This window comes from Coffea arabica, chromosome 10c (genome assembly GCF_036785885.1).
Source record: "Coffea arabica cultivar ET-39 chromosome 10c, Coffea Arabica ET-39 HiFi, whole genome shotgun sequence".
Taxonomy (NCBI): domain Eukaryota; kingdom Viridiplantae; phylum Streptophyta; class Magnoliopsida; order Gentianales; family Rubiaceae; genus Coffea; species Coffea arabica.
This window is the reverse complement of record NC_092329.1, coordinates 51385092-51398925: the sequence shown is the minus strand read 5'-3', so window position 1 is coordinate 51398925 and position 13834 is coordinate 51385092. Positions and strand designations below refer to the sequence as shown.

At 33.3% G+C, this 13834-nt stretch overlaps 1 protein-coding gene across 1 annotated transcript; it reads left to right on the top strand.

Annotated features, from left to right (window-relative positions):
• LOC113713572 (uncharacterized) lies at positions 1 to 4012 on the top strand. The gene is made up of 5 exons (XM_027237324.2): positions 1 to 399; positions 2493 to 2551; positions 2699 to 2874; positions 3297 to 3405; positions 3551 to 4012. The coding sequence occupies exons 1-5, from the start codon at positions 99 to 101 to the stop codon at positions 3857 to 3859; spliced, it is 954 nt and encodes a 317-aa protein (XP_027093125.1). The 5' UTR covers positions 1 to 98; the 3' UTR covers positions 3860 to 4012.
• The last annotated feature ends 9822 nt before the right edge of the window (positions 4013 to 13834 follow it).

Genomic DNA, 13834 nt, shown 5'->3' with positions numbered 1-13834 from the left:
CTTCAAAACCAGTTAGGCAACTCCCTTCTCCCAATTTCCTGCCTTCCTAGTTTAACTTCCCAAGAATTTCTTGCTATTGGAAAAGTGGCCATAAGATAATGGATTTAGTTAGAACTATCCATCCAGCAATGAAATGGTGCTTTTGTTCTGCTATATTTCCAATATCACAACAAAGGGTCATGAATTATGGTGGCAATTGTAATTATATGCATAGGCATGTGTTTTGTTTCCCATTTTCATCCTACCCTTTTCCTTGTTTGCTTAGAAAGTCCCATGTATCGACAGCTAAGAAGAAAAGCTCAGAGTCCGAACCAATTCTTAAGCCTTCAATCGTTGAAGAGGTGTCAGCTAAGGCTGATGATGAAGAAGATGGGCTGTACTTCGATGACTTGGATGATGGTAATTCGCTATCTAAATTTATCTTCTGAAAATCATTGTCAACCGCTGTTTATTGTTTCTTTCAATAACTTGGCGCAATTTCAATGATTTTCTTTTTCTTGACTCGAGAATTTGGGTGTTGTTTTGACTCTCTAACTTGTAATGATAGAGTGGTATCTTGAAACTGTTTTTCTTTTCTAAAATCTGGTTTTAGCTGAAAATTCTGGTAGTTTCTGCTGATAGTTGTGCAAGGATGACCAGAGGACAAGTTGGCTGTCAGCAGATTGCTAGTGTTCTGGATAAATGTTTGCTTTTATCCCATAATTATAGATTTTTGGATTTTGTAATGAATACCTATCAAATGGTGTTCTAACTGCAATTAACCATTCATCGTTTATGCAAATGTGATTATAATTCCATGTGTTCAATTTCAACCCTATATGTTTAGAGCAACACTAAAAGGTGGTGTTAACTAGTACTAACTATTTTGTTAATTGTACTGATACTTTGTTCTTATTATCCTTTTCCTTCTCAGCCTTGAGAAGGTTAAGGCTAATTGCAGTTGATGTAAGTTTTGTCTTTTCCCTTATCTCTGCTGTGATAGAATGTCTAGTTGTCTCATTTACATACTACAGTTCTTCTTTCGTTTATGTAGGCATTCAGAATTTTATGAATTTTAATGAGAAAGTGCACAAATTGTGATCGCTGATAAATAGGTTTAGAATATTTTAGCTCAGAGTTTCATGAGCTGTTTCAGAGTTAGGTCTAACCACTGAGTCTGGCTTATAAGTGGGTATAGGTATGTCTTAGTCTGATGCTTCATATTAGATTGCTGTTAATACAATAGTCGATAAGACGAGAGGGAGAGAATGATCCTCACAGTTCTTTGTTCTTGAAGCACCAGTTGAGAATGTGCTTCTTTTGAAATATTCCTGCACTTTTTTCCTGTTTCCTTCTAGGATCTGAGAGAATGAGAAGTGGAATAATTGATTGGTGATTGCCCTTTTCCTAGCTAGCTGTGGGACTCTAGCAGAACTGAGTATCTATGTTTCTTTTGAAAATGTTCAGTATAATCTTTGCCTCAAAAAGGAATAGAAAAACAGTTCTTCTTGTCAGATCAGCCTCACTCATGATCTTCTCTGTTTTCTTTGAGTTATTGTTTGTCTCTGCAAAAAGATATATGTAAAATCAGTAGCATGCTCTCTGTGTGATGCACATGTATTCAGTGACACAACTAAATTATATTAGCTGAAACATGGAAAGGGAAACATCTTGAACTTGAAAGAATAAAAATGCTCCTTTTAATTATTTTGCTCATGCAAGGTGTTCTTAGTTGCAGGTATATATCAGTCCTTTCCTAATGATTTTCTACTTAAAATGCAATTTGCATTTTTACAAACTCCTGGATCTTTAACAAAAAGGTGGAAACAAACTATATTTATAAGCTATGTGCAAATAGTTGACAGAAAAGGGGAGGATATGTAGGTGAGAAAGAAACAAGCATATGGCATTTCTAGAATGAGATCATACGACATTCTGTTTTTCTTTTTATAGTTTTGGTGGTGTTGCTAATATTACTCATGCAAACTGACTTAAGAAGAGAAAATATGTGAAGAAACCCTATCTAGAGGTATAGTGTGAAGCTTTGCATATAATAGCTTACTCCATAACATGCCATGTAATGGGGCTTTCGCTTTAACTTGGAGTTAATTCATTCGTCTTCTGTGAAAAAGCTTATTTGTTTATATTGATGTCTCTGTATCTTGCATATGCAATTTTATCTCCTTGTCTTCTTACTAGTGATGGAAACATAGAATTTGCAAAGCATCTTAATTTGGACATGTGATTAGCTGAACATCTGATGAAAGTACAACTTGAATTGTCATGTCAATGAAACTCGTTAACCATGTGTTGGAGGAACTATCATTGACAATTAAAAGATTCAATCAAGCCACTTGTTTTTTTTTTTTTGACATCAAAAGTATGTAATTGTGATAATAATTATCCTTTCCAAGATAACATAAAAATGTTTATTGAATGGCTATTATTGGTTTGCCTTTTTAGCATTCATAATAATCAAGCTCAGTATGTCCTAAAATTTCATCATTTTGTAGATGGCCTTGATGAAGATGATGATTATCTAGATGATGAGTACATTGAAGAAGAGGCTCGTGTAAGTTTCATGATGCGCATAATTCTCATTCCAGTTCTTTTATAAGGGCCCTAAAAATGATAATGTGGCATTAGTTTTCTAATTTGTCCAGTTACCACTATACTGTGAGTATTTTGAGTGATGATTCTTCTGTTCTCCTTTCTGAAGGTTGGGGATGGATCTGGGGGAGGTGGAGTGTCTCTTGCTGGGACTTGGTGGGATAAAACAGCATTGGCAATTGCCGAGGAAGTTGCTCTGTCATTCGATGGAGAACTAGGAATATATGCTTTTAGGACCTTGTTGAATTCCATTATTCAAATAAGAATAGAGAGACTCACAAACAAGTAAGAATTTAGATATGTGTCAAATATTGGAAGGGTTTATTTTCTTTCAATCTGAATTTTGTTTTGTTATTACCCAATCAGCTTTTTTGGAGATTATGACCTCTTAATTTGTGGACATCACGTCCCAAGAGGTTACAATTTTTTTTTTTGTTATACCTATGGAACTCTTACAAATGTCTTTTTACTTTGCCATACATGCACAATACTGTTGTGTGATAATTTCTCAATGAAATATGGGTACTCATGATTTGACCTTTACATAATGGATCAAGGATTCATGTTTTGCTTAGTTGTTTATCACTTTGACATCTAGTTGTTTTCAAATACTGGTGTAGCCTTTTGCGAGAGAATACCACTTCATCCTGACCATTAAATTTCTTGCTCACTTTTTGAGGCAAGACAATTTATTTATGATCTCTCAGGTCTGGTTCTCCCAGCATGCTAGATATTGAAGATTTCACCTCAGCCTACAGGGAACGGCTAGATGAAGCAGAGGTTGCAGGATCTATTCCTGATAACATTACTCTTGAGGTTCGCTCCCTCCCTATGTTACCTTAAAGTTGGCTGTTGGCCTCGTAAAGGTTTCTGATGATAGAGGGCTAGGATTATTTGTTGAGCATTCGTGTAAAACGTATAAAGTTTTGTGCATCTCATAATTCTTGCATCTCCTTCTCAGGTATCTTCACCCGGTGTTGAAAGGGTTGTCCGTGTTCCTGAAGATCTCGAACGTTTCAAGGAACGTCCAATGTTTGTAAAGTATCTCAGCGGCGTTACTGAAAGCGGTTCAACATCTGAGCATGATGGCATATTCAGACTAATCTCATATGATCTTGAGGCAAAATCTTGCACTTGGGGAATAGCAGATGTGAGGGTAAATAGAGAAAAAGCAGGAAAAGGAAGGCCCCTTAGTAAAAAGCAGAGGGAATGGAGGTTGGAAACAACCTTTGATTCCCTACTTTTAGTTCGATTTTATTCTGAAATCTGAACATTTGCACCTCCAACTTGGTCATTTTTGCAGCAACTCTCTGTATTTAGGCCCTATGGATTAATTACTTCATTGGATTGTATTGTCATATCAGCTCTAGCCAATAACAGTAATGACAATAAATAAGTAGAATCAGAATCTTGTTCCACAAAACCATTGCACATCAGATTTCCATTCTTGATGATACATGTAGGCCTTAGGTTAGGTTAAGAACCTTCAAATGATTGAACATTTTTCTGAGGACCAACTAATGAATGAAAAGATTGGGCCTGCCAATCAGACTAGATGACCGAAAACCTTTAAAAGCACAAGGAAAGAATATATTGGGCTCCACACCAGTTGTGGCTAACCTAAGTTTTCTTACCATACCACAAGTGCCCTGTCAAGCTCACCTCACCAACTCCACACTGGACTTCATATTTAGATCAAAACTGTGCTCAAATTGGTTGCCATTCATCAGCAATTTTCAACCCAATTTTCACTTTTAAGTGCAACTTTGTTGCCAACCTTGACATAAGTGGATGGAGAAGTATTCCATTATCATGATACATGACTATTGATCATAACCTACTAAATAGAGAGACTAAAATGTGATCGATATTGATACAAAAAATGTCTACCTTGACTTTTCTTTTTCTTTTTCCGATTGATTTCCCACAAAAGACGGGGAGCAGAAAAATCCAGGAATCAGATTGTTGTTTGTTATGATAATATATATGTATTACAATTGATTTCCTACAAATGGATTCTTGTTTGTTAGGCTAATGAAAGTGACAAGACAATACATGTTGTCTTCCATATTACCATTTGCTGCATACTTTTCTGACTATACATTCGTTTGGTAGCCACTCATATGAATTGTCGGGCTCCATCATTTGAATTGAATAAAACAAAATCAATTAGCCAGAAATTTACCATCATAGTCAAAAGTCTACTGCTTTTTAGATTCTTATTTCTCATGTGCATGAGGTTGCTTCATATGCAAAGCCCACACAGCACTATTTTCTTTTGAATGACCGTAAACTAGAAACGTGAAAACTGAAAAGGAGGACCACTGGCACTTTGTAGAGTACATAATTAAGGGAGAGGAAATGCCACAGTTGAAAACTGACTTGATGGGATATATTGAATTTGGAATACAAGTTACAGTGAGTAGAAATTTGTTATATTTTTACGTATTGCTGTCTTAGTGTACATTGTTTAAAAAGCAGGGAGAGATATTTGAATCTAAATTTCGCATTTTTAGGATTTCAACTTTGATCACCATCAGAAGAAGAAGGCCTATTTGATTTATTTTAGTGCAGACATGTATGTGTTACTAACAATTAACATGTTATGTTAACACACATTATTCCTAAAATTTTGAAGGGTAAAAAACAAAAAAAACCCTTTGTGGTAAGCCTAATACACAGAAAAGCCCCTTATGGTTTTAAAATATACAACACGGCACCTCATGCTTTGAACTAAATTGTAAAGGTGACGCAATCCGTTAAATTTAACGGAAATAACTTATTGGAACCTTAAAAAAAAAATTTATACCTAATTTTTATCAAATATACTTATTCTACCCCTTAACCCTCAATTCTCTCTATTTAGAGAATAAAGCAAATGATTTTTTTGAGTTGTCTTTTGCTTTATTATATCAGGGCATTTTGGTCATTTTGTTCATTTCCGTTAAGTTTAACGGATTCCGTCAGCTTTACAATTTAGTTCAAAGCATGAGGGGTCGTGTTGTATATTTTAAAATCATGTGGAGCTTTTCTGTGTATTAGGTTTATCACATGAGACTTTTTTATATTTTACCCAATTTTGAATGGAAATTGAAGAGTCCTCCAATCCCTTTTAATGTCAGATGGGAAGATATTACTGTTAATGCGCAGTAGGACAAATAGTTCTGTGTATTTCCTATAAACTATACAATCCACTGAGCCATCTTCTTTATTAATTATTTCTGGTCATCAAACCGAAAGATTGTAAAGTTGAATAGGAAAGAAGTTGGAATTCCCGCTCATCAATTCAAATTCATGGCTGACATTATTGTATAACATTTTCTATTGTATAACATTTTCTTTGTTGACTATGCCCTTTATCATCCCAAACTCCCAATTGGCCATTAGGGAATTGCTTATACTCTTCTTGGTTGGATGTGGTCCAATTTGCTCGATCTCTAAGCCTTACCAACAACGTTCCCTTTTTCACTTTTTTTTTTTTTTTCAAATAACAGTACTGTAGTCTTAACAACAAATTGAGGATTTCTTTTTCCCTATTTCCATGGCCCTTTGCCTATCACAAAAGAGATTTCTTTCCTACAATTTAGGGTTACCTTGACAAATGATGAAGGTTTGTAGCTTTCATCTTTATGGGAAGATTCCATGATTATTTGTTGAACCACTTTCATCACATGTATACTACTACTACATGCTAGGGAAAACCTACTCGTAAGCGAATGGTTCAAACGAATAGACTCAAAAGCTAAATCCTTGTCCTGAATGGATTCGTTTAAGGCCTTTTTTTACAAGGGTGCCCCTTGGATACTATTACTATACATAATTTATACCTAACTTATTACATGATACACACACTCATGTTTATTCAACCCCCTACATTTAGATATTTCTTTTCAAATTAGTTTCACTTTTATCAAAAAAATTATTGTAAATCTTTTATACATGTCAGTATATACACAAGCAGACCTTGTTGCCTTCCTTATAATCTAGATTTAAATTTCTATTTCAAGTTTTGCATATGTGATATGCATTTAATCCTGCTAGCTAGTGTATATATACTTATCATGTATAAAAGATTAATTTAAAAAATCAATACCTTATGTCCCTCTTAATCATTGCTTACTAGACACTCGTTACCCAAACCCATTTATTAAAACTATTCAACTATATTCGTGAAGTTGAAATTTAATCCTCTCCGAGTGGATAATAATCTTTTTTCTCTCTTTTTTTCTTGTGGGTGCATTAGAATTGGATGAAAACATTTTATGAAGCATAACCTAATTAGGCAAAGTGGCAAAATGAATTAATTTCACGGATCATTTGAAACGTTTCATTTTTCAAGAAAAGAGCCATCAACCTAGTTGCCATTTCTATTTTTACATGAATTGACTTTTGTTTTGGTCAAGTTTGTTATTTATGCCCCTTGCGTCTTCAAGTTTCTAAAAGGCAAAAAGCTTCCCTCCCACCATTCATCTGCATGTTCAAAACCGCGCGCATGCAATTTCGAGCTACTCTTGCATGTCAAGAGATCAAACTAACGTCCGGTCCTTTTTTATTCCATTAGATAGATAAGTTCCAAAATAAAGCCCGAATCAAACAAAAATTTCTTCTGCTTAATATGAGGAATATTATTATAACAACATTAAGAATAGTTCTTTTATTTTTCACATATGCTGTATTTTATTCGAGGGAAATATCTTGCAAGACTTTTTCTTCCGTCTTTTAGTGAGAGGTCCACCATACCACAACCGTGCGGATGTTTCGACTTTTGGCTATGATTATATGAATGCACAGTAATATGGTTCGTCGCATCTGATGGAATCTTTACGTCCCAGCCTTGAGTACTCAAGTCATCGATGTGTCCTGTCTGATTTTCCCGCAATTCAAAGCATCTCTACCTAGGCACGGTCCCAAAGAAGAAAATTTTACAGCACGAATGTGTTTGTTGGGATAGGAGCTTCTTTTTGGATGATTTATTTGAGGTGTTTGTCGTAATATTTTTTGTGATATGATGCATGCGAAATAAAAAGATTAAAAAGTGATTAAAATTTATAAAATAAATTATTTTATTTTAACACATTTCAATCCAAACACACCCGATATGCAATGCAATAAAAAAACAATTTCGTAAACCTTCCTTGAAGTTTTCCAAGAATATTATCTAGCATTCTTGAAGATTCATGATGTTAACGTGTTGAGTATGTATGTTTATGATAGCTTGTCGATCAATGATTTCTTTAGAATTTAATGTAGGAAAATTAGTTTTATGTTTTGACTTTTAATCCTGGCTAATCAAATTTAGTTGTTGGTCGATGATCTTAGAATACAGATGAAGCTAAAACTATACTTGAGAAGTTTACTGTCACGATTTTTTTTTTTTTTTTTTTTTTGTCAATTGACAATATCTACATTATTTGTAAGCTAATATATACTAGGGAAATGTCCAACTGTCCAAAGAGGTTTAGAGGGAGAAAAATTCACCTCTACACCAAAAGGTGCATTACAATACACACTGAATTTAATTGCTGGTATAAAGGTATGAACTCACGACTTATGAGTAGGGGTGGCAATTCGGGTCCAAATCAGGTTGGCGGGTCGGGTTCGGGTCAACTCGCCAGAAAATCTGTTGACCCGAACCCGACCCGCCAACCCGTGACGGGTCAGGTATGCTGACCCGAACCCGAAAATTTCAGGTTGACGGGTTGGCGGGTCGACTCGAAATGACCCGAAACTTAATTTTAATTTATTAATTTATCACTGTAATTTCTAATAAAATCAATTTCTCACCAAACTAATTACATAATCAAGTAATAAAAATTTAAATAAGTAATTCAAAACCAAATCTAAAATAAATTAAACACCGTAAAAGTGTTTTATCCCAAACAAAATATAAAATAAATTAAAACAGTATAAAAGTAAAAAATAATATAATATATTATTTGTCAAAATATAATAATTTCAACTTCACACAAATTAAATAAATTCATTTATGATTAAGTAATTAATGCCTTTGAAAAAAAGAATAACTTAGGTTAGTTAGATAAAATTATTTTTATATTTATTAAATTATTTTTAATTCGTAAACGGGTCATATCGGGTCATATCAGGTCACCACGGGTTGACCCGAAATCGACCTGTTTTCTTTTCGGGTTCATCGGGTCCAACCCGATTCTGACCCGAATTCCCAAAACCTCAACCCAAACCCATTAATTTCGTGTTAGATTCGTGTCGTGTTTTCAGGTCGTGTCGAAAATTGCCACCCCTACTTATGAGTAGAGACGAAGCTAAAAAAAAAAAAAATTCAATGGGAACAAGCTTAACATGTTAAATCATGCTATTTAAAATCTCTAAAAAATGATTTTACCATTTTTCCTATCAAAACGCACTATTATATATATTTGTTCATTATATATATTCAAAACGCACTATTTGAATTCCTAAACCAAATGATTTTTTGGCATGAAAGATGTCATGTGCCATCAAGTGATGATCATTTCCGGCATTTTCAAAGTATGTAATTTGCATATTCAACGACTGGAATCTGGGCATCATCATATCAAATTGACCTACATGCTTCTTATAATTGATTGACCATATATAAAAGAACAAACACAGCACTGCTAAGGAATTTTTTTTAATATTATTAAAATATTTTTAATTATTTTTTATATTATATATATCACATCAAAAAATATTATAATATTTTTTAAAAAAATTATCTTAAATAATTTATATCCGTTGAAAGTGCTACAGGATGTTTGCGGGTCAAACTAATGCTCTTTTTTCAGTTTTTGTTTAGATCCACTGAAAGTGTTCCTCCTTTTGATTTCTTTTGGGGGCCTTGGCAAGCTGTCAGTATGTGGGCGCTTTTTGACTTAGGAGAGCAGTCAACTACTAGCTCTGGCAAGCGTGAAGGTGTGAAAGAAAAAGTGAAAAGCTATGCCCAATTGATTAGCTGGTATGCTAAGCTTCGTACCAATTGCACATATGTACAAAGTTTTTACTATTGATTTGACCCAGACTAGGGCTGCAAACGAGTCGAATCGAATTGAGTTTTGGACTAATCGAACCGAGTCTCGATTAAATTTTATCAAGTTCGAACTCGAGCTCGATCTCGACGAGCCGGCAATTTAAAGCTCGAATTCGACTCGAATCGATTCGAGTCGAGCTCGAAAAAAAATTTTTTTTTTTAAAAATAAATAAAATAATATTTTTTCTTAATAAATAATAAAATATTAAAGATATATATGTAATTTTACTATTAAAATAAGAAAATAAAAAATATATATATTTAAAATAAAAAAATATATACTTAAAATAAAAAAATAAAAAATATTATATATACATACTCGAGCTCGCGAGCCTAACGAGTTTAATATTTTTAACTCGAGTTCGAGCTCGATTTCGACTCGAGTTTGACTCGAGCGGCTCGATTCGTTTGCAGCCTTAATCTGGACAGATGTTATCTCTGTCTATCCATCTCCATCTACATTCCGCTCGCGAGCGGCTTGATTCGTTTGCAGTCCAAATCTAGACAGATGTTATCTCTGCCTATCCATCTCGGTCTACATAGATGTCATCTACAATCTACACATGTTAGAACAGACTAACTAAATGCATATCCCAGTTGAAAAACTTGAATTGTTATTTTTCGAAGTTTTTATAGAAAAATATATTATAATGAATTGATAAGTTTTTATAGAAAAATTTATTATAATGAATTGATATATGTGACGTAAAATAGGATTGAGGAATGTGTTTAAGAGAAAATGAAAAATTTTTTTAAAAGAAAATAGCTTCCCAAACAAGGCTTAATTATCTAAATCCCTATACAAGAACTCCAAAGAATTTTCTTTTTTCCAACCATTGGTTCATAGCACTTATTTTCTGAAAGTCCCCAATCCTATACAGCATGTCTGTATTACTATATATATATATATATATATATATATATATATGATAAAACACCCTTATCACATTTATTAAAGTTTTCCTTCGTACATTGCATGCATTTCTAAAACGCATATTGTAAGAGCACAATCCCTTTGTCTCTCCTAAGCTAAACGCTCAACCAATCTCTTTCTTGCTTTCTCTAAACTCACATGTCCTCTTTTTTTTTTTTTTTTTTCAAGAAATGTATTTAATTGCTTCACGCCATTTTAGTTCATTGAGATTAAGTTTTTTTGTAACAACCGCCTTGGTTTTATTCATGATTAGCAATTATTTGGAGGAAGACTTTTATTTTGGTGTTATTTTCATGAGTTTAATTCATAAATGGATGCATTATTTAAATTTGACTTTTTTCACTAACATTTAAGAAACATGTCGGATTGCAATGTTTGGAAAGCAAAATATTAGGTTTCAAGTTCAATACTTCTGTTCTTGAATTTTTATAGAGGATTTATAGCAACCATATAGGTGATACCAAAATCATATTATAAGGCAATTACTTTCAAACCACGGCCTTTTTATTGTGGTACTGGCTTTAGAGTTCAAGAACTTCAGTATCTAAAAACATTGAAAATAAAAAAGGTGAACGTGCTTATAGATTTATCTGAATTACGTAGGTCCTCTTCTCATAATTATGCTTATAGATCACAAACTTTTCCGAATAATTAATAAATTAAATATTTTATACAAAGTTAAGGAAAGACACATAAATAAGAAGATTTCATGGAGGATTAGGTCTATTCACATGATAATTCTGTCTGATTTAAGTGTACTATCGAGTATCGAGTTCTAGTGCGTTACCTTTGTAAAAATCCAATTAAAGGGGAGTGGAGGGAGCAAGTTCTTAAGGCAACATAATGATGTTCTTCTTCTTCTTTTTGTCTCCTCTTTAATCTCTTATGAAATTTCTTCAGTTAGCCAAATCATTATGTACTTAATAATATCTAACATAGATTTTTGGATTTACCATAAATAAGAAGATTCCGTGGAGGATAAGGACTAGCAATTAGTCATGATGACTTTGCACCTAGTTTTAGGTTGAAGATAAAGTAATTCTGCTTGTTGAACATTTTGCAAGAGCATCTCGAGTAACATTAGTAGCATGCTACGTATGCTCCTGATTTATGCTCATATAAATTTTGGAGAGGGCAGACATGAAAAAAGAGTGGGCAGAAAACTTAGATCCCGTTTGGATTGTATTTTTCGTCATTTTTCATAAAAAAAAATTACTGTAGCGATTGAATGTATGTGAGGAAAAAAAATAATAGAAAAATGTGATCACGGAAATGACGCAATTTTCTGGCAGAAAATGGCAATCCAAACATGGCATACATTTTTTTTTTTATATACAGCCAAAATGAAAATTTTAGTGACAGATTTCGGTATATTATAGATGAAAAGAATGATTGTCTATAAAACACAAACTTCTTTTATTTGAGTACTGTAAAATGCACAACTAACTTGAACGTAATTTTCCTAAAGATCTTCCCCGCCTCGTCTTGTCATATTTATTGAGTTGTCAGCGTCACCTGATAGTGCCAAGAAATGGGATAAGATTAGTCTTAGCAGATTAGGTACAGTTCTTGCTTTTCATCATGAAAAAAAAAAAAAAAAAACACAATGAGGATCAATTAAGTACTTGACCAAATAATTAACTATAAGTTCAAATCAATCGTTTTATCAACTGATCATTGACTAGAGTGATCCCACAAGTCCAAGAAAGTGAGTCAAAACATCGAGTCCTAAAAGTTGGTGTTCTTTGGTTATCATTTATGTGCCCGAATAGAGTAGTTCAAATTTTACTAAATGAGCAGGAAGATTAGGTGTGGTCTAAATTGACGTTATTAATAAGTTGAGAGATTATTTGCCAAAGTGTTCTTTATGATTTTCCTCATTGCTTGAATCTAAAACAGCAGTCAAAGTATCCATTATTGGATTTGGAAGTATCTTCTTTTGTTTTCCTCCAATCATTTCTTCGTTGCATGAATCTCAAGAAAGAGCCAAGACTAGGATTAGTTGTTTGAATTCTTCATTAAGGTGCAAAATGAGTCTTTTTAAATATGGAAAGTGAAGCATTATTCAGGGACCCTTCGCAAAAATTAGAATTTCAATAGATTTTTGGGTTGTTGCAGCACCTTAGAGTTTTAAAATCTTGGGTAAGTGAGGTGGTTAAATCTTGGTCCTTAATTTTCTCATTCAATTGTTGAGTTGTTGAGAAAATTCTTGAGGCCAATTGACCAGGATATCGGGATGTGATTGGGAACAAGTTGGTTAAATCTTGGCCTTGATTTTCTCATTCAATTGTTGAGAGTTGAGGAAATTGTTGAGTCCAGAGTCAGAGTATTTACTTTGAGCGGCGAATATCATACACATATATACTATGAAGTTGCAACTTAAAAGCATCCAAAATTTTTGAGGGGACTAAAAGTTTTACTCATAAAAGAAAATGCCATACAAAACTTTCAAAGTATTAGAGGAGAAATTGAAGCCCCTTCCCGTCCCTTCCTCAAGTTCATTCTTGTTTTTTTACTAAGGCCTTATTTGATAATTTAATTCAGTACCTAAATTTAATGAGTTTAGATTTTAACATGTTCAGATGCGTTTCATAACAAAATATAGAACATCTAACTTAATTAAATGTCATTGAATTTCCTAGTCAAAATTTGCTCAAAAAAATAAGTAATAAACTATTCACTTTTCACTTAATATGATATACATTCAAATGTGTTATATTCACTACTTAACAATTTAGTAACTTAATAAATTCATATTCAAATTTCAGATTTCAAATTTCAGTTTTATCAAACGCATCCCAAGCTAAAATCACACACGTTACTGAATTCTAATTAAACTTGTTTGTCATGTATTTAAACCCGTAATTACACTCATTTTCGATATAGGAAACTTTATCCAAAGGGTTAAATTTTATGCAAATAGTACTATCAAATACGCAAATAAAGCCAACAAAGGATAGACTTGCTATTCTGAGCTGTCACAATAATGCACAAGATACAATTGATTCTGTTTTCAACATATATATGACAGCCAGAATTGAACACCATCCAATTTGTAGTCCAATCAAATTGTTCTGATGCCAATTCTAAACATTGATACTTTTAGGGAAATCCATGCCCTGCTGTATGGTCTCCAAAATATAACTTAGGGCTGCCTATTAGATGCCCATTCAAAAAAAAAAAAAATCCAAATAATTATTAATGCATCTAGCAGCTAGATCCCTCCAGCCACTTTTCTTATTGGTACCTTTTTTTTTTTTTTTGTCAGAGACGACAATTGTTGT

Coding starts and splice junctions, on each gene's coding strand:
- LOC113713572 (XM_027237324.2), top strand. CDS start 99: ATGGATTTAGTTAGAACTATCCATCCAGCAATGAAATGGTGCTTTTGT. Junction 400..2,492: donor CTTCGATGACTTGGATGATG/GTAATTCGCTAT, acceptor ATCATTTTGTAG/ATGGCCTTGATGAAGATGAT. Junction 2,552..2,698: donor ACATTGAAGAAGAGGCTCGT/GTAAGTTTCATG, acceptor TCCTTTCTGAAG/GTTGGGGATGGATCTGGGGG.